General features: G+C 37.9%; 1 protein-coding gene across 2 annotated transcripts in view; it reads left to right on the forward strand.

The window, feature by feature from the left end:
- Positions 1 to 20,685, forward strand: part of MATN2 (matrilin 2) — a 66,610-nt gene that overhangs the window by 39,205 nt on the left and 6,720 nt on the right. For both annotated transcript variants that reach the window (XM_082755272.1, XM_082755273.1), the window contains exons 8-23: positions 2,926 to 3,048; positions 5,737 to 5,859; positions 7,442 to 7,564; positions 7,723 to 7,845; positions 8,200 to 8,322; positions 8,414 to 8,536; positions 8,747 to 8,869; positions 12,791 to 12,913; positions 13,008 to 13,130; positions 13,221 to 13,343; positions 13,530 to 13,652; positions 13,875 to 13,997; positions 14,139 to 14,261; positions 14,427 to 14,549; positions 16,332 to 16,745; positions 19,319 to 19,471. In XM_082755272.1, coding sequence (XP_082611398.1) covers positions 2,926 to 3,048; positions 5,737 to 5,859; positions 7,442 to 7,564; positions 7,723 to 7,845; positions 8,200 to 8,322; positions 8,414 to 8,536; positions 8,747 to 8,869; positions 12,791 to 12,913; positions 13,008 to 13,130; positions 13,221 to 13,343; positions 13,530 to 13,652; positions 13,875 to 13,997; positions 14,139 to 14,261; positions 14,427 to 14,549; positions 16,332 to 16,745; positions 19,319 to 19,471 — 2,289 coding nt within the window. The remainder of the gene's footprint in view (positions 1 to 2,925; positions 3,049 to 5,736; positions 5,860 to 7,441; positions 7,565 to 7,722; positions 7,846 to 8,199; positions 8,323 to 8,413; positions 8,537 to 8,746; positions 8,870 to 12,790; positions 12,914 to 13,007; positions 13,131 to 13,220; positions 13,344 to 13,529; positions 13,653 to 13,874; positions 13,998 to 14,138; positions 14,262 to 14,426; positions 14,550 to 16,331; positions 16,746 to 19,318; positions 19,472 to 20,685) is intronic.

The following is a 20,685-nucleotide window of genomic DNA, read 5'->3' on the forward strand; positions in this document are numbered from 1 at the left end:
CTGGAATACTTATTGCCAATGATTTAATTTAGAATTAAAGACAAATCATAACTCTCATTTTGGATACTTTTCCTTAACCTTAGGGGACTCTGGATTTGGCTGTAAATCTGGTGACATTTTCAGGATTGAGCTCCCATTCCAAAACTTGTTATAACAAATGTCATGTGAGATAAACTTGTAAAGTAGAACATTTGCATATATGCCCTTTTTATAAATCAGGAAGAATACTGGTGACCAGCACCAGGCATTCCTCCTCCACCATGCACCATGGTTCATAAATTGTAATGACTACAGGAGTGGGGGTATGGAGTCAAAGTGCAGTCTTGCTAACTAAGTATTTGCAGTCAACTCACAGATCCACAGCTCACTATCAGATGTGCAGTTTCAAAAGCTGTCCAAAGCATAGAATCTGGTACCATTTAACAAAAGTGAGTTTTTCTAAGCTGTTTGACTTCAGAAACCCTCACGACTGGCTTGAATTCTTCAGTGTTTTTCTCTCTACAGAAGTAAACTTCTGTGCTTTTGGTCAGCATGACTGTGAACATGAATGCGTTAATATGGAAGAGTCACTTGTGTGCGAATGTCATCCTGGATACACCCTACAACATGATGGCAATACGTGCAGAAATTAGTATCTCATGAACAGCAGCAACTAGTTACGGCAGTGGGGTGAGGTGTGAACAGAATGAGAAAATGCTCCTGAGTCCCTTCTGAGATCTTTTTGAGCTATGCAAACCTATGTTTCTGTAAAGGCAACCCCAAGCCAGCCCTAGTGAAGTCATGCTATAGCAAGATCCCAGATTGAATATGGAACTAAAGCATCATCTTCTCCAATACAAATAACTGGGAAAAGGTGTTCAGCCATGGTGTCAAACACAACGGCAGAGCTTACTCTGGAACATCTGTATCATTACTATGTGCTACTTAACTGCAGCACACTTAAAACTAATGTATGCTGATATGTGGAGATGTGTAGAAATCTCCTCCTGTTATATGTTTGCATTTTCATCAATCTGTTTAATAAAGTGTCCTCTGCTAATAAGAATGCTACTAAAAGAGGGACCAGTGTTGCACCAGAAGACACCAACAGCACTGCCCGCTTGCTGTCACCTAGTTTTCAGAAGATACTGTTGTTGTTGTTGTTTTTCCAGAGAACCATTTTTCTCATAATCTAAAATATTGGTATCATTTTTGCCTGATGTACTTATGATAAATTTTGCCAAAGGAACACTCTGTCACTGAAATTAAAAATAGTTTATAGACTAGGGAGTAATTATTTTTAAATAAACTATGTGTGATAAAGCTATATTTAAAGACACTTGGATGTGTTGCAAGAACTTTTTAACAATTATGTTTTAGGCTATCACAAGTTGAATATCTAAAAATAAATATTTCCCAAGACACTATTTTTTTTTTTAAATACAGACCTTTCCCCTTTTCCCTCCCCTTCTCTTCCTTAAAAAAAAAAAAAAAAAAAAAAAAAAAAAAAAAAGTAACGAAGCAAATATGATGAACAAATTTACAGTTATACTATTTCTTAAAGCCTGGAAATTAGCTGCTTTGTGAGTACTCCACTCCTTGAGAACATGTGTTAAAAGATTCTGCATTAGAACCCAAAGTATTTAAATGTTAAAATTCACATTAGTGTGGATGTTTGTATTGTAAAAGATGGTGCCAAGATGCTACAGATGCATTTTTTCACAAACTCTTTTTTTATTATTATTATTATTTTCTCCTTTTTTTCCACATTTTTTGTGTGCTCTGAGAAGTTACACAAGCCTCTTCATGGTGATGTAAACCCTTGGAATAAGGAGACTGTTCCAGCTGGAACTTGCTTCAGCTAGTAAAAACTTACACCTCAGCTTCACTTGTCCAAGCCAATGTTACCTCTCCTTATGTATAATGGTAAATATGGACTGACTCCTGCAAACTCTTTGCCTAGTTAAATAAACTAATAAACAGCAATATTTAAAACTAAGTAATTTTATGTTAAGTATAGGATTTTTTTTTTTAAAATATAGACAGCTACAGACGTGCCTGTTCACATCTGTAAATGATTTGCAAATAGAGACATGAGACTCTGTTTGTGTCTGAGGAAACTCCACTACTTTTGATCAAGTTAAGCTAAAGTGATTTGGGCCTATATAACTAAAAATAGCCATTAGCAAGACGTGAATAAAATGTTATGAGAAAGTTCAGTATAAAGCTTTTTTCCTAAAATGTGCTTTTTCTATACTTACAGCGTCAGCAGATTACATAGTACATTTGCAAGTGCACGTATCTCACTCTAAAGCTTTGCTGTCTGTTCAGTGGACCAGTTTCATACAAGAGTCAATAAATATTCCATTTTATCTGACTTGGAATCAGAATAGAAATAGGAAAACAAAGCAAATGGAACAAGTTAAGACACTCCCATACTCATGATTTGTATCTTTTCTCCACTAGGCTTGAACTGCGGTAACCTGTTGGCAGGATAGTGTTAATTTGTGATTGCTCATTTGTTGAAAAAGAATGTACTGTTTATGAAATAACCTGGAAGCTATAATTTCTTTTACAAGAGTTACTGGTATTCCTACTTCTCTCTGAGAAAATTTTATGGTGAACAAAAGAGTCTTGCCTTTTAAACAAAGAAAGCATGATCCTGTGGGTAATACAAGGCAGGACACTGCCTCCATTTCCCTTCATGACATTTGGCAAGCACTTTATCAAGTTTGTTGTCTGCTGTGTGGGGTTGTTTTATTAATTTCACTTAGGTTTTGTTAATTAACTCAAGTTGTTCAAATAGGTGGGAATGCTGCATAAATAAAAAGCTGCACTGATCTTTTCCCCTTGCTCTGCCAAGGCATTGTGCACAAACTACAATGTCATAATGTATGTACCTAAAACTCCAATGTGCTTTCTTCAATTATTAACACAAATCAATAGGAGTGGACCACTGTGCTGAAAGCAATCATGGCTGTGAGCATCTGTGCCTAAATACTGATGATTCCTATGTCTGCCAGTGCTTTGAAGGATTTGTCATTAATGAGGACCTAAAAACCTGCACACGTAAGTCTTCTGAGAACCTATTTTATCTCAGCTCACCTGGGAAAGGTTTCTGTTTTCATACAGGGAAAAGGACACACCTTCAGGGGAGGGAAGTGATACCATCTAGAGGGACATCAACAGTCTCAAGAGGTGGGCCTCTGTCAACCTCGTGAAGTTCAACGAGGCCAAGCACAAGATCCAACACCTGGGTCAGGGCAATCCCAAACTTGAACACAGACTGTGTGATGAGCTAAGATAGCAGCCCTGTGGAAAAGGATACGGGAGTACTGGTGGATGAAAAAAACAACGTGAGCTGGCAATGTGTGCTTGCAGCCTAGAAGGCCAACCATATCCTGGGCAGTGTAGCAGCAGGACAAGGGGTAACAGTTTTAAAACTAAAAGAGATTAGATATAGATTAGACCTTAGCAAGAAATTCTTCATTCAGAGGGTGGTGAGGCACTGACACAGGTTGCCCAGAGAAGCTGTGGGTGCCCCATCCCTGGAGGTGCTCAAGACCAGGCTGGATGGGGCTTTGGGCAACATGGACTGGTGGGAGGTGTCCCTGCACATGGTAGGGGTGTTGGAATTAGATGGTCTTTAAGGTCCCTTCCAACCCAAACCATTCCGTGATTCTATGATTCCATTTATTCTCACAGACTGAATTTCAAAAACACCTTAATAATGTTTTGAAAGCAGAGACAGAGAGAAAAAGGACTTGGAAAAAGGCACTTGTCAACATTGCTGTAAATTCTAGTGTTTTCAGCAAGTTTTGGAAGAAACACTCCCAGTGGTTGAGGACAGTTTTCCAGTCACATGACACATGTGTCTGACTGACATTTTAAGATTTGTGTTCCCCAGGCAAACTGCATCATCTGATCTGGGGCAGAAGTGTGAATCCCATAGAGCTTTACTGCTCACATGGGAGCCCTTAATAAGCAAACAAAAGTTGTCCTGACAGCTCTCCACCCTTTATAAATCTAATGATCACTGAGAATCATTGCAGTTTCACAAATGGCCATGTTGCCTCCTTCACTGGAAAAAAAAAAATACATAAAAAGAATAAAAAATAAAAAAATTAAAAGGGCCAGGAAGAAAGGAATGTGATTATATTTTACCTGGTTACTTTTCCTGGAACCACTGTCTTTGATGAGAGAGTTTTGGCCACCTTTTCTGCAGATTGCAGAGGTACATTGTTTTTCAAGCTTGTTGAATGTTGGAGTAGCTCCAGACTTAGCTCCTTTACTTGCACTTGGGCAAAACAGTTTTAACAGAAATCAAAATGATACAAAAATAATCTTGGATACAAAGATAATCTTGGGAAAAGTGAGGCAAATCTGCAAAGGCAAACTGCCTTTGTCTTTAACCTTATCTTTGTCTCTGTATTACCCTTTTTAGCCCCACTCAATGGCAGATTTTGCTTCTGTCACTGCAAGAATCAAAAAAGGGACAGTAATGCAAAATTAGTACTCTTGTATATACAATAGAGGTTGGGGTGTGCTAGAAACAATTTATCTGAAAATTCATCTAAAAGAACCCCTGGAAATTCAGAAACAGCCAAACTATGTTTTTAATAGTTTTATCAACTTCGAATGGAAAAACCCTTTTCCTTTGTAGTAAAAAGAGGTGTTTTATTTCACTCAGTCATTTTCCTCCAGGCTGTAGTTCGAGACTCATCAGCAGCATTAAAACTGTGCTGTGGTTTCTGGAATCCCTCCATGCAATAAAACTGAGAGATTTTGAATGGTGGTTCTTCTTGCCAGTGTATCCCTTCCCTCATATTTATTTAGGAATAAGATTTGTCCTATTCCTGAGCTCCAGATGAGTTGCTGAGACACTGTGGGTTTTTTAGACTACCATGAAAATAGTTTTGGCACTTGGGATGTCTTGAATGAGTGGCTGAGTGGGATTAGCATTTAACATATACCATTCCTAATGGAAAAACATCGGGGACATGACAACACTGGTGTCATATATAGAGGCACGGTTATCTTAAGACAGCTGGGAGATCACCTGAGTGGTAAATAGATTTCTGCTTTGACAGCTTAGTACAAAACAATGAGTGGCACTGTGTGTGTCGCCTGTAAAGAGTAGTGAGTGCTGCTTGCAGATTCCTGGGGATATTGTGTCTTTGTACTACGCAGAAGAAACACTCAGGAAATTTGAGATTAAAAAATGGACCACATTGATTGATTGTTCTTGTCATTTTCAATTCTTTGCAAAAGCTTGGATAGCCTAAGCTAAAGACCACTGAGTTCCCAGAGAGGTTTTCTGCTTGCTGCCACAGCAGCTAGGTCAGGCACACAAGCAAGTCTGGGGAATGCCACGTTTACATCAGATCATTTTGAAACCATCTTTAAAGAGTGTCCACAAGGTAGCTTTTCTGTCTTTTCCACTGTCTTTTATAAAATCATTGTTAAAGTGCTGTTTTATTTTTTTTTTCTAAAATTCAACTTGTGAGTACTGAGACATGGACTCTCTTGAGTTATGTTAAACATTCTCAACTCTGCTTACAGCAGGCAATGCAAAGCAAAACCTTAAATTATATTGAAGCTCTATGTATATTATCAGATAAGGAACAGGATTGTTGCTTAAGTGATTCAATAAGTGTGTATTTACTTTCTTATATGCAATGCAAATACTAAGGATGAAAATAATCCTTTAATTAATTATTAATATATTTTTAAAAATAACTTTCATTGCTTCTGCAGGAGTTGACTATTGTGCTCTGAGTGATCACGGCTGTGAACATTTGTGTATAAATGGTGACAGATCTTACACTTGTCAGTGTTTTGAAGGATACAGGCTTCGGAATGATGGGAAAACATGTAAACGTAAGTTATTATTCAGCAAGTCAGTGCTAGATTTTTATTTCACACACAGAAAAAAAAATCTGTAGGGTAGGATTTGATTGCCTAAACATGGCTTTCATTTATGTCATTTTAAATGCTCCAGGATCACAGAAGTTCACAGTTACCCTTTTGGTGTCCTATTTGCCAACAGTATGTCAATGTCTTGGATGCTCTAGGGCATCTAAAGGGGCACTGGGTAGAAACTTTTAGGCACCTGAATGACTCCCTGAATGCCTGGGACATACAGAAAGTAGCTCTGATGCTGGTCCATCGTGGATCCAAAATTATTTTACCCCAACTTACATTCTTATATCAGACAACTGTAATTTTCTTCTCAAATCGAGGCAAAAGTATATAGCATTTCAAAAGATTTCTACAGCACAAAGAAGCCTGCAATACTAATGGAATGTTCATTTTTCCCCAACGTGGTATAAGGGTCATTGCAAAAGAGATATCATAATTGCATTATACATTTGGCTATGTTACGCAGTTCTGAAGAGTGACAGATATAAAAAGGAATTGAAAATTTCTCTCCAGTATAAGAGCACACACTAAGGGATCAAAGAAGAATTGTGGATAAGTCCTTGGAAAACACAGAGACATGAAATACTTCATAACTATAAACCAAATCATATCCAAAGATCTCATCAACATCTGCTGTTAAAAACATTTACAAAAAAATAAAAATAAAAATTAAAAGTCATCCAGACACTAACATGACAAATGAAAATCTCCATATTACCAGTTTGTATTACACATACCACATCAACAACCTGCTTTGTTAGTCCATGCAAAGAGACAAATTTTACCTTTCTCAAAAAGTACTGACACCTTAACGTTGCAAAAAGCTAAAAGCAAGTGAAATTTTGTGTCCATGCAACAGTCTTGGTAAGAAAATAAAGGGTGGGGAGAAGAGAGTGTAAGTAAGAAAGATGTTAGTTTATCCAATGTTAATAAATAGACAATTTCATTTTATTTTGAAATATAAGTTGTAACTAAATCACCTATCAGGAAAGCCCGTGGAACATCAGCTTACCCAACTATAGCTGGCAATTTTCAAGAACGCCACAGCAGGATTATGCAGTTGGTCTTTCTCATTACATTTAAACACTACATAAACTGAGCTTTTGTAATTCTTGTTTACAGAAAAATGACAAACACCATCTGAACTTAACCACAGGGAAAGACAGCATAACTACTTCAGGTTTGAGCAGGTTTATTACTGAAGATAAAATGATGGTGATGGAAAGATATGTTTCTCACCAGAAAGTTTACTTGAAATGTGGATGTGGGATTTAGGTGCCTTTGGAAATCTCTGTGGGTTACTAATCTTCATGCTGGGGACACATGAAATTATACAAACTCTGGAACCAAAATAGCGCACTTTTTCCTAGTAATAAGGTTATAAAATTGTACAACAAAGAGGTACCTTTAGAAATTGACAGCAGGTACTATAAATGATTTGCAGAATTGAGTCAGGAATACCAGCAAGAACAAGAATATTCAGTAACTGAACATCCTGTCCTTAACTAATACAATTCTTCATCTTTTAAATTACTCTCAGGTAAAAATGTCTGCAAATCAGTCAACCATGGCTGTGAGCATGTTTGTGTTAGTGCTGACAATTCCTACACCTGCAAGTGTCGTGAGGGATACATACTGAGAGAAGATGGGAAGACATGCAGAAGTGAGTAACCAATATACATGTATATTGAACATTTTTGCATTTGCATTAGGCAAGAAAAGAAAGGAGTTTATCACTTCTCACTAGAAAACATCATTTTGATACCTACATTTTTAACGTGTTTTCATTCAAAACTATATTTATATCTGAATCATTCCCAGGACAGGACATCTGCAAATCAGTCAGCCATGGCTGTGAGCATATTTGTGTTAACAAAGATGACTCTTATGCTTGTGAGTGTCATGAGGGCTTCCTACTGAGAGAAGATGGGAAAACATGCAGAAGTAAGTACTCTGGTAATTACTGGTAGACTTTTATCTACAGAACGTAGATCTCTGGAAGTGTTTTATCTAAAAGCACTTTTGTAGTTTATTCATGATGCACTATGGTTATACCTGCCAGAACCTTGTAAAAGACTCAGTGGACAGAAATAATGTATTTTAGTAGCTAAACTGATATAACTGTAGACAAAAAAGACACACAGTTTTTCAGGTACTAAGAGTTAGAAGTGTTAGCTGCCTAAATTTTTGTCCATTTCTTCCAAAAATCTCAGTAGACCTAATAAAAGCTATTACTTCTCCCTGCATAATATATTCATTGTAGATGTGCTTTAACCAAAAACCGTCAACTATTCTCAGATAAAGACATTTGCAGCTCAGTTGCCCATGGCTGTGAACATGTTTGTGTTAATGCTGATGAGTCATACATCTGCCAGTGTTATGAGGGATTTGCGTTAAGGGAAGATGGAAAAACATGTAGAAGTAAGTATCCTTATCTTTAATAGAAATTTTCCTTAAAATCTGTGCATTTGTAGACATGTTTTAAAGTCTGGCACCATTCTTTTTTTCCCAGATAAAGATGTTTGCAATTCTGTTGACCATGGCTGCGAGCATGTTTGTGTGAACACTGATAATTCATACATTTGCCAGTGCTATGAGGGTTTTGTATTGAGGGAAGATGAGAAGACATGTAAAAGTAAGTTACTTGATGTTAATGTATTTTTTACATTCAGGGGTATACTGGAGAAGCAAATTGTGCTAGAGGTAGGTCTTATTTATAATTTTACCTGATAAAAAGGAGGATAAATTCTTTATTTTACTAGGAGTTTTTTACTGTTAGCATTTATATTTTTGGAAATGTACTCATTTATTAAACTGTAGTAAATAAAATCTACATTATTCTTAGGTAAGGACATCTGCAGATCAGTCAATCATGGCTGTGAACATCTTTGTGTTAATAATGATGACTCATACGCTTGCCAATGCCATGACGGATTTGTACTGAGGCAAGATGGGAAAACATGCCGAAGTAAGTAGCTTATGAAAAAAAGGAGAAATTTCATTTCCCTTTTACTTGGAAATTATTCAGTGATTCACAGTGGTCAGAGCAGAATATTGTCCTCTACAGATCATAAGATTTTTAGGAATCAATTATTGTTTGAACTAAAGCTATATTTCAGAAAATCAGCCAGTTTTAAGTCTGAATGTGGCTTTTAAAATGTGAACCTAATTTCTGGACTATGCCAAAATTTAATCTTGAGCATAGGATGTTGCTACATTTTACTTTGATGAGTTGAACTTCTAATTGCCACTGTGTTGTTCTGTGTATACTCATGTGGACCATAATTTAACTTGTTCCTTAGCTTAACCTCTTATCATGGTACATGATAAGCAGATGAAACTCCTTCAAGCTCTTTATATGTTTTCCAATCTTTTCATAAATCTCTTCTTGCTTTCCTAAAGCCTTTTTTATGTATCAGCATCCTTGCGGGGACACCACAGTGGTACAAAGTCTTACAATACAAGGTACAGTAGGGTCCAGGGTATAAGAACTATATCCCTGACTCTTTTTTGAATCTACCCTTATATTTTTATGACCAAAGATAGCATTAGTCTCTGACCATACAACTCTGCTAAAGCTCATGTGTAGCCAGTTATCTATCATGACCACAGCCATATAAGACTCTCAGTCATACAAGTGTCCCACATCCCGTGGGAAGTACAGCCTTCATTCTTTTTTTTTCTAAATATGTTAAGTCTAATTCTGGCTATTTAAAAATATATACGGCTTGTTGTTACTCAGCCTGCAAAAAGATTCCTGTCTCTTTATATCAGCAGCTGCTCTATTTTTGTTTGCCATTGCTTCAACTTTGGAATAACCTACAAACTTTGTCAGTGATTATTTTATATTTTCTTTAAGATTGTTATCTGTTCCATTATCTGTTCCATTGTTTTAATGCAGATCAGTGTCAAGCTGACAGGCTTACAGTGAATTAGTTATCCTTTTCAAATGCTGTGTGTGTATGCACTAGGAATAGAAACTCCTCAGTGTTTTTGGGTATTCCCTGGAGTTCTAGGAGGTAACAAAAAAACAACGCTAGGCATCCGAAGTGTTATTCAGCCAGCTCTGTTACACCTCTTGGCTACAAGTGATCTGGAGTTACTACTGTTTCTTCAGTAGGCGCTGTGTGATGTACTGCTCAGCTCACAAAACATCATTCCAACAGTATTATTAGTAGCCTATTTCATAAATTCCAACTTGAATATACTAAATATTTTTTACCTTTTCTGCTTTAAGATTTCTAATTACAATATCCTGTTAGAATGTTGTTATTTTTTTCTTTTCCATTTTCTTTTTCTTTAAATGACTTACTCATACTGCTCTTCATTTTGTTGGTCATGCATTCCCTTTTCCTTTATCTTATTATTTCCATGTTTTTGAATTTAATGTTTTCATTTTTGGTAAATAATATGAATTTTCCTTTCATTCATTATTCATATCTTATAGCTGTTTTCTGTTTCAATTTCTAATGGAGGTTGGTTTCTAATTACCCTGGTACTTTTGTTTTGATGTTGTGACTAAGTTTTTGTTGTTGGTTTTTTTTTTTTTTTTTTTTTTTTTTGGAGGTATCTAGTTACGGTTATCTAAAATAACCTTAAATAGTGCAGTCATCATTACCTTTTTTTTTTTTTTCCTCCCATCACAAAATCCTTTGGCTCATAATTGCTTTCAGCTATGTAAAATTTATCCTTCTGAAGTAATAGCTGTTTGTTGCTGGCTTGTATTTCATTCTGTTTGAAAACAACAAATATTGCACAGAGCTGTGCATAAGCTGATGCTAACTGATGCTAATTTTGACTTCCATGACCATTTCTTCTTTACCTGCTAGAACAGGATCTAGTCTAGATTATGTCCTGAATGTTGTTGAGTTAGAAGATTGTCCTCTGTAGTATTTTGGGGAATTTTTGTATTGGCAGCATGAAACCTCCAGGTAATGTGCCTCAGACTGAAGTTCTTGTGAAAACACAAATATCTTCTCTACACATTGAACTTACTTGCTCTGCTAATTGCTAAGAACCAAGAGAAGCCAGCTGATGTAATCTGGATTTTGGCAAAGCTTTCAATACAGTTTTTCACATTATCCTTCTGGACAAAATATCCAGCATACAGCTAGACAAATAAATAATACAATGGGTGAACAGTTGGCTGAAGGGTCAGTCTCAAAAGGTGATAGTGAATGGGGTTACATCTAACTGGCAGCGAGTCAATAGCGAGGGTCCACTGGGCTGCGTTTTAGGGCCAGTTCTCTTCATTTTGTTTCTAAGTGATCTGGATACAGGATTTGAATGCATACTAAGTAATGTTGCAGATGACACTACATTAGCAGGAGATTGTGGTGGGCTAGGCAATTACTAACATGAAATTTAACAATAGTTAAGTGCTCGATTCTGCACCTGGGATAGGGCAACCCTAGCTGTATGTACAGACTGCGAGATGAAAGTCTGGAGAGCAGCCCTGAGGAAAGGGATCTGAGGGGTTTTGGTCAACAGCAAGTTGAACGTGAGCCAGCAGTGTGCTCTGGCAGCAAAAAGGGCCAACCATACCCTGGGAAGCATCAAGCATGGCAATGCTAGCCAGTCGAGGAAAGGGATTGTCTCACTTTGATCTGCACTGATGTGGCCTCCCCTCAATTACTGTGTGCAGTTTTGGGTGCCACAACGTAAGAAGGACATAAAACTATCAGAGAGTGGCCAAAGGAGGACAACAAAGATGGTGAGGGGTCTAGAGGGCAAGACGTGCAAGGAGCAGCTGAGGTCCCTTGGTTTGCTCAGCCCTGAGCAGGCCAGGCTGAGGGGAGGCCTCATGGCGGCCTGCAGCTCTCTCACAAGGGGAGCGGAGGGGCAGGCGCTGAGCTCTGCTCTCTGGGGACAGCGACAGGACCCGAGGGAACGGCATGGAGCTGGGACAGGGGAGGGTCAGGCTGGGGGTTAGGGAAAGGGTCTGCACCCAGAGGGGGGTCGAGCACTGGGACAGGCTCCCCAGGGCAGTGGGCATGGCACTGAGCCTGCTGGAGGTCAAGAAGAGTTTGGACAACGCTCTCAGACACATGGCCTGATTTTTGGGTTGTCCTGTGTGGAACCAGGAGTTGGACCCAGTGATCGGTGTGGTTTACTTCCAACTTAGGATATTCTATGGTTCTGTGATTCTGACCAATCTGAACTTTGCTGTCAGAGGTATCCACTGTTATATTTCCTATGTAAAAGTAGTTCTGCATTAGCAGCTGGGAATATATATATATATATATATGTTGTTGTTGTTGTTGTTGCAGTGAAAAAGCAACAGGGAATGCTGATAGATGGCTTGACTTCCTCCTGTACTTTCTCCTCCTCTATCTTTCTTGAACAGGTTATGACCAACTGGTTTAACACTGCACTCATACAAATTCCCCCATCAGCTTTCAGCATTTTATTTATCCTCTTAAATGAGTAGTTCCTATTCTCCTGGATTTTGCTTATGCAGTTTCTTGGCGTTGATGTAAGAGTCCCAAAGAATTGTTTTGCTTTGTGTCCTGTGGTGTTTTGCTTAATTTTGTTTTCACTAGCATGAATTTATGCTAAATGACTATGCTAAATTACTCCTTCCTTTTTCTCTTACTGCTGTCAGTGTAGCGTCCTCCTCCTTAATCTGGTCAGATTAATCCTAAAATAATTCATTGCCAGTGGGAGACCATCCAAACCGTGCAGTTCTTTCTGCTCAGATAGTAAAGAACTCATGCCTCATGTGAGCTAAACTGCCAATCATTCAACTAGCCAGAAATTTGCTTTCAGCATGCATGCTTTCGTATTTCTTTGCTCATGGGATTACCCCTACAGTCTTTATATTTATGTACATATATATAAAAAAAGTTTAACTAGCAAATCACATTAAATATTATCTAACTATTGCTAGGCAAGGATATTTGCAAATCAGTCAACCATGGCTGTGAACATGCCTGTGTTAATGCTGGTGATACATTTATTTGTAAGTGTCGGGAGGGATTCCTGCTACGAGAAGATGGAAAAACGTGCAGAAGTAAGTAGTCTGATATTTATCAGCATACTTTTTATCTGCAGTTCATGCTTGTGTGGAAACATATTAACTAGCAAGAGCTGTCATCTGTTCTCAGATAAAGATCTTTGCAAAGCAATCGACCATGGCTGTGAACATGTTTGTGTTAATACTGATGATTCCTATATCTGCAAATGCCATGATGGGTTCCTGCTGAGAGAAGATGGGAAAACCTGCAAAAGTAAGTAGCATGATAACTTAATTTGATGAATTACACATATAATAAAGACCCCTGCTGATACATGTTAACTACCAACTCTCTTGTTTGCAGACAAGGATGTTTGCAATTCAATCAACCATGGCTGTGAACAAGTTTGTGTGAATACTGAAGATTCCTACATCTGCAAATGTCATGAAAATTTCATACTGAAGGAAGACGGAAGGACATGTAGATGTGAGTAGCCTGAGTCATAAGAGTATGTTTTTTTTTTTTTTTTTCTTGAGGCTTTTAAGTGTTGTGCCTGTGAGTGTTTCCACATGTGTATGTTTATTTGTGATTTCTAACTACTTAAGCTACTTATTAAAGATGTTATCTCTCCCTAAAGAATCTCATCTAACAAACTCCATCCATTCTCCTCAGATAAAGATGTTTGCAAATCAGTTGACCATGGCTGTGAACATATTTGTGTTAATACTGATGATTCCTATATCTGTGAGTGCCATGAGGACTTCGTACTGAAGGAAGATGGGAAAACTTGTAAAAGTAAGTTGTTTAATCTTCATTATGTATTTTCTGATCTGTTCATGAAGTATATCATGTAGTGTGTTCTTTGTGTCTTTAACATGCAATTAACTTCATAAAATAGCATGCAATCAGCTTCACGGAAATGAGCTTTGTCATGGAAGATTATTGCTCTAATTTTTATATTTTGTGAAAGTTATTTACCTGAATAACTGTGCTAAATATTATTTTCATTATTCCCAGGTAAAAATATCTGCAAAACAGTCAACCATGGTTGTGAACATGTTTGTGTTCCAACTGGTGATTCATACGTGTGTCAGTGCCACAAAGGGTTTATACTGAGGAGAGACAGGAAAACATGCAGGAGTGAGTAGCTGGAACTTTTATGGGGAGTGTCTTCTTTCAGTCATAAAAGTGATGACAACCTAATTTTTTCTCAAAATTGTTTTATACCAGTTTTGCTTTTGAGAGCAGATTTAATAATGAAATTCTCTTAATAATTCTCAGATAAAGACCTGTGTAAGTCCATTGACCATGGCTGTGAACATGTGTGCATTAATAATAATAATTCATACAGCTGTCAGTGCCATGAGGGTTTTGTCCTGCGGCAAGATGGAAAAACATGTCGAAGTAAGTAACTGAATAAGTCTATCAGACACTCATCTCCAGCATTACTACATAAAAAACTGAAAGAAGTCCTACTTCTTTGTCATATGTTCTTCAAATGACGTTTGAAATGTTTGAATTTATAAATATGTTAAATAGAATACATATAAATATTTCAATTTTTCGTAGGCAAAGATGTCTGCAAATCAGTTGCCCATGGTTGTGAACATATTTGTGTTAATAATGATGATTCATACATCTGCAAATGTCAGGATGGATATGTACTGAAAGAAGATCAGAAAACATGCAGAAGTAGGTACATTTTATTCAGAAAGACTTTGTTTCTTTGATTTTTAAAATTTCTTGACCTTACTTCAAATGCCTCACTTCAAAACTGATGTGTTGTTTGAAAGCCCAAACCATATGTGAGTGTGATGGAATGTCTTGAACAATTTAGCTTGATGTTCTTGTAAGCAAAAAAATAACAGAATGAATGGTTGTTTTAATACAGTATCAAATACAATAATAATCCCTTCCAAACATCAGGAAAAAAGTCAGAACAAAATCTTATTATCAAGGAATGTGTACTTTAAACAGATTCATATACTGTGGAGCTTTTATCTTTATATACTAAATTGTAAAATATCATTAATTCTATTTCTATCTTCTAACATGACATCCTTGGAACATGATATGCATTTATCTCATCACCCTTCTAATTTCTGGAGGAGAAACTCATCTACTGGAGCTCAGTAAAAATATTTATTCTGCAAAAATGGATGCCTTACTTGAGGAGAGTATTATTACCAAAAGAATGGTAACATGTTCATGGCTGATCTCAATCATAATTAAAACAGTTCACCATGAACTGTTGCCCTTTCTTGACATATGCAGTGATATTGAGGTGGTTCTGATATTCAGTGCATTTCTATTGCTTTAGTAAGTGACACATTTTTTCCTCAGATGACTGCAGAAAGGAATTCTTGGACACCAGTTCTAAAAAGGAGCTATTGTCCAGGAAGAAACATCCAAATGTTAAAACTGAAAATTCCATATCCCTACTGACTTGCTAACAGACAGCTTCAGTAATTGCTGCAGTCAAAGCAGGGTGCTTACAGCTGCCTTGATTTTTGCAAGTGCACTTGACCAAGTATGAGAATTCCAAGTTTGTCAGTATCTCCTGGCTTGTCTCGCAGCTTCAGCGGGTAAAACAGAAAACGTTAATTTCAGCAATAAATAAGGCTTCTAATTACAAGATTTTAAGAGAGTTACAAGCAAAACAATGTATATAAACCATTCTGATCCAACATTATCAGCTAGGCACCCTTCTAGCATTTACTGTCTCCCCTATAATTTTTTAGCTATTTGCCAGTAGAGGCTTAAATTTGTGCTATAAAAACACAGGCATCGTCTGAATTTTTCCCTAGACATGAGCCTCATCCCAAGCTGTACCTAACCCTTCTCTTTCAGCCTTCCCCAGCTCTTCAGCTCTTACCTCATTCTTTCCTTCAACTCTAAACACAACTTCTAAATTTTCAACTTATATGCAAGTATAGCTTCAGCAACTCATCTCTTTGTACCACCTTTATGTTTTTGCTACTTCTGCAGTACGAATACAGCTTCAGTGATTCTCTTCCATTTATTTCAGTGTTGGTCATCTACACAAAGGTAAAGTTAGCCTACAGGCCCATCCCTAGAAAAAAATGGTCAAAACTGTTTCTATATCCTAGCTATGTTCTTCAGTTACAGTCTTCCCCACTTAACAATCATTCTTAAAATTTGCTTAAAAATCTAATTTACTGCAAAGTTTTAAACATTTGAAGTATTTTTAAGAGTCGTAGTATTCTACAAAGCAGCACATATTGATAGATATTCATCTTGATTATATTTTTATTATAAACTCCAGTCATGGGCACACTCTGACCTTTTGATATGAACTGTATACAACATCTCTAGAATCACTGGCAAGATTGTCTGAGCCAGGATCAAGGTACTCTAGATGATACCTGAGTTCACATAGTCCCTATGTGTCTAGGTCCTATTTTCAGCTTTGTCAACTTGTTCATGGTCTAAACACTGCTGCTTATTTCATAGGATGCACCGAAGGCCCAGTTGACCTGGTGTTTGTGATTGATGGATCGAAAAGTCTCGGAGAGGATAATTTTGAAATTGTGAAACAATTTGTCTCAGGAATATTGGATACGCTTGAGATTTCACCCAAAGCAGCTCGAGTTGGTTTGCTTCAGTATTCCAGTGAAGTCCGCACAGAGTTTACATTAAGGCAGTTCAGCTCAGCCAAAGACATGAAGAAAGCTGTATCACAAATGAAATATATGGGGCGAGGATCCATGACAGGACTGGCTCTGAAGCAAATGTTTCAGAGAAGCTTCACAGAAACAGAAGGCGCCAGACCATTTTCAGCAAATGTCCCTCGAATCGCTATTGTATTTACAGATGGACGAGCCCAAGATGAAGTCTCTGGGTGGGCTGCTAGAGCAAAGCAAACTGGTGAGTGGAAGTGTCGTTGATTCTTTCTTTAAGGCAAATATTGTGATAAAGAGGATGTAGAATCATAGAGAATCAGAGAGTGGTGATAGTATAGTGATAGCATTGAGCATCACTTGCTTTGTGTATTTTATTGTTGTTGTTGTTGTTGTTATTTTTCTTCCTTTTCTGTCCTATTAAACTATCTTATCTCAACCCACAAACTTTTACTTTTTTCCTCCCAGTTCTCTCCCCCATACTCCACTGTGTGTGCCAAACATCTGTGTGGTACCTAGCTGCCTGCTGGATTAAACTACAATGATGCTGCACATATTTTTTCTGGTTTTGTTTTATTGACTTGATATGACAGTCATAGTGATGTCTGAGTAGTGTAGCCCTGGTCAGGACTGGACTTCTTTGTGTGAAGAAAAGGATATGAAAAGAGTATGTGCTAGCAAGGCTACTACTACAATGAAATATAAACCAAGTGCTTTTAAAAAAAAATAAAATGAAAGATTTATACACTAAATAGTGAGGTCTGGGTAAGTAAGTGGAGAATTTACAGGACTGAAGGAAAACAGTACTAAGCCAACCTTGCTTACTTACTGAATGAAACCCCAGCTCCAGACTGTTTATACTGATATTTGTAGCACTACAAGCCAAATCCATCCCTTGTGTAATTGCAGTGTAGGCAATGTAGTAATGTTGAACATAAAATTGGCCTTGAATGCTTTATCACTGATATCTCCAAGTCTTTAAAAAGCAACAGACTTCAGCATGACTGGTTCATTCATTAAATTGAATGAGCTTCTGGTGAATGTTTTGCTTTCCTGGCTGAAGTGCAATTGTAGGCAGATTCATGACAAAAAGTAAGGAGATGCTCAAGGAAAATATTGAAGGGTTGAAAAATGCATATTTTACGATGTTATCAGGCCCAGGATTCTTCATCAATAAGGCTAAAGTTACAATTCAGTGAGTATGTAGCTGTTACTATTCAGTGATAATAGAGAGACGCCAAACCTTCTTATCTTAAGTTTTATCTGAAACCTAACAGCTGAGAAGTCACTGTTTGCTCTTGGAACTTGCAAAAGAGATTGAAGTACTACGAAGCTAATTGCTGTATCATGAATCAGAAAATCAATACTAGCTGTGGACAATTTCTATGCCAGAAATAATGTAGAGAAATGTTGTGTCAAGTGATAGGTTTGCAAGAATAAAGAAATCCGTGGTTAGTTGCTAGCATGTCTGCAGGGGAGATGCCTGTATGAAGCATCCCTGCTGTGAGGGCCTTTCTCTCCTAGACCCCCAGGATTCCTTTCCCATGTTCTTACCCTCACGGGTTTGGGTACCTTCGCTGTGCCGCCTAACCCATCCCTTAGAATTAAAGCATCTACTATCGTTTTGCTCTGAGGATTCCAGTGAAAAAAATAATTATTTATATATTTTAAAAAAATTACTGGCATCTTTCAAGAGTCTGACCCATTTGCTGACAGATAACAGGTCTCCCCACCATCCCAGTAAGTACCTTTATCGCACACACCCTGCCTGCACAGACACACACAGACCAGGAACTCTCAGTACAACTGGGAGGCTGACTTGTATGATTCACAGAACCACAGAGTGGTTGAGGTTGGAAAGGACTTCTGGAGGTCATCCCGTCCAACCCCAGAGACAGTTGCCCAGGACCACATCCAGATGGCTTTTGAAAATCTCCTAGGAGGGAGACCCCATAGTCTCTGTGGTCAACCTGTGCCTTTTCTCCATCACATGCAAAGTGAAAAACTTTCCTGGCGGTCAGAGGGAAGCTTCCGTGTTTCAGTTTGTGCCCATGCCTTCTCCTCTTGTCACTAGAACCACTGAAAAGAGCCTGGCCCCATCTTCTTTGCATCCTCCCTTTGGATATTTAGAGGCATTGATGAGATCTCCCCCAAGCTTTCTCTTCTGTAGGCTGACCAGTCCCAGCTTGCTCAGTGTTTCTGTATAAGAGAGATTTGCCAGCACCTTCATCTTCTTGATCCTTTGTTGGACTCTCTCCAGCATGCCCAGGTCTCTGTTGTACCAGGGAGCCCAGAACTGGACACAGTGCTTCAGGTGTGGCCTCATATTCCTCTAGATAGGAATATGGCCCTTGGGTGAGTCAGCCAGCCCTGCCAGTTTTGTGTTCTCTGCAAACCTGCTGATGGTATGTGCTGCCTTATCATCCAGCTCCTTAATGAAGATGTTGAATAGGGCCCAGTGTTGACCCCTGAGGTATACCACTAGTTAGTGGCTTCCATCTAATTCCCTTGGGTGTTTTACAGTGCTCTTTATGGGTTCATTTACTGTTAGCAGTGGCCAACCAACCCTCATCTCTTTATCTTAAAAAACATCTACCTGTTAAATGACAGCAGAGCAATTTCTGCACATCTTTTAAATAACTGAAGCATATTAAGCCTGTTCAAACACATTTTTGAAGATATACAGCATATAATATATACATTTCTTGTGCTCTCCCGCTCTCTCTCTAAAATGACTAATGCTCGCGTTTTCCTTTCATGGAGGAGCAGGGGTTTAGAAATGCCGATATAATAATTATATGCACTTTCTTTTGAACCTAGGTATAATTATCTATGCCATTGGAATAGGAAAAGCAATTGAGGAAGAACTGCTGGAAATTGCTTCTCAGCCATCATATAAGCATCTCTTCTACGCTGAGGATTTCACAGCTTTGGAAGACATAAGTGAAGAGCTAAAAGTACAGATCTGTGAAGGTAACAGTATTCCACTTTGAGCTGGAAGAGGAATGAATGCTTATAGATCTATTTTGCAGGCCTGAAGTAACAAGTAGTTTTATTCATGGTGACCTCTGTCATAGTAGGTCATTGGTGTCAGACATTGCAAGGCTCAAAGTAATTCTTCTGCTCTTTAAAACGTGAGGAATATATATGCCTAATCTATCACCAGGTAAAGGTATAGAATAATTTCATTTTCTCTATTTTCGTAATGCTTGTATAAAATGTATGCTTCTGTGCTTAGAAGGATCAATTGCTTTCTTTTTGTTACACTGAAGTCAGCCATGCACTGAACCCCACCCTGCTGAAGCAGCATGATCTAGTTCATTAGGAATGTGGGAAAATAATAATGGATTTATAGAGCCTAATGAGACTTGTAAATTGCTCTTAAGATCAGTAGCAAAAGAAAAAACAAACAAAAAAAAAAAACAGCAAAACAAATTATCAAGATCTGTTGTGCATATTTATAGAACATTAAAAACAGTTCACTGAATGTATATTCAAAGCTACAAGGAGTGGATCTCAGTTGCACGTAAGCTCCAAGTTTTGCTTCACAAACGTGGAAGGTTTGCTGCAGAAAGCACCCTTCCTCATTCTGGCACAAACAGCCTCAATCTAAACATTCCCAGCTGACGTTTTGCAAGGTACAGGGGGAATGTGAGCTGGGATGGAAGCTGTTCAGCTAGAGGAAGGACAGTATGTTTCTCCCACTCACACGTTCCCAGGACTCAGCATTATTTAGAACATTCAAATTTATACCTGAAGCAAAATCCAGAAGCATCACTGTAAATAAAATTGAGCACAACACTAGAATTGTACAGGATGGTTTAATTTTCAGTACTTCTGTTTGTTTTTTTTCTTGAAATTAAATGCAAACAGGTTTTACTTTGTTCTTTAGCTTTATAGTATAAAATTCACTGGCAAGCAGTGGTGCGTTTCTTCCTCACACAGATGTCAGGGAAGAATCTGAAAAAAAGGAATGTGAGAACGTTTCCTAGTTTGTATATTTTGTGCTTCTCATTGTCATATGAATCTTCTAGCTCCATCTTTCTGAAATTCAAAATACTGTGATAGCATAAACCCAAGTCTGTTCATTAACCTTCTTACCAGGCAGATAATCTACTGATGACAGCATGTCATCTTAAAAGCTTGGGGAGACGCCAAGGCCAAAATTAGCTGGCAACTGGTATAAT

This window comes from Aythya marila (genome assembly GCF_965140915.1).
Source record: "Aythya marila genome assembly, chromosome: 2".
Taxonomy (NCBI): domain Eukaryota; kingdom Metazoa; phylum Chordata; class Aves; order Anseriformes; family Anatidae; genus Aythya; species Aythya marila.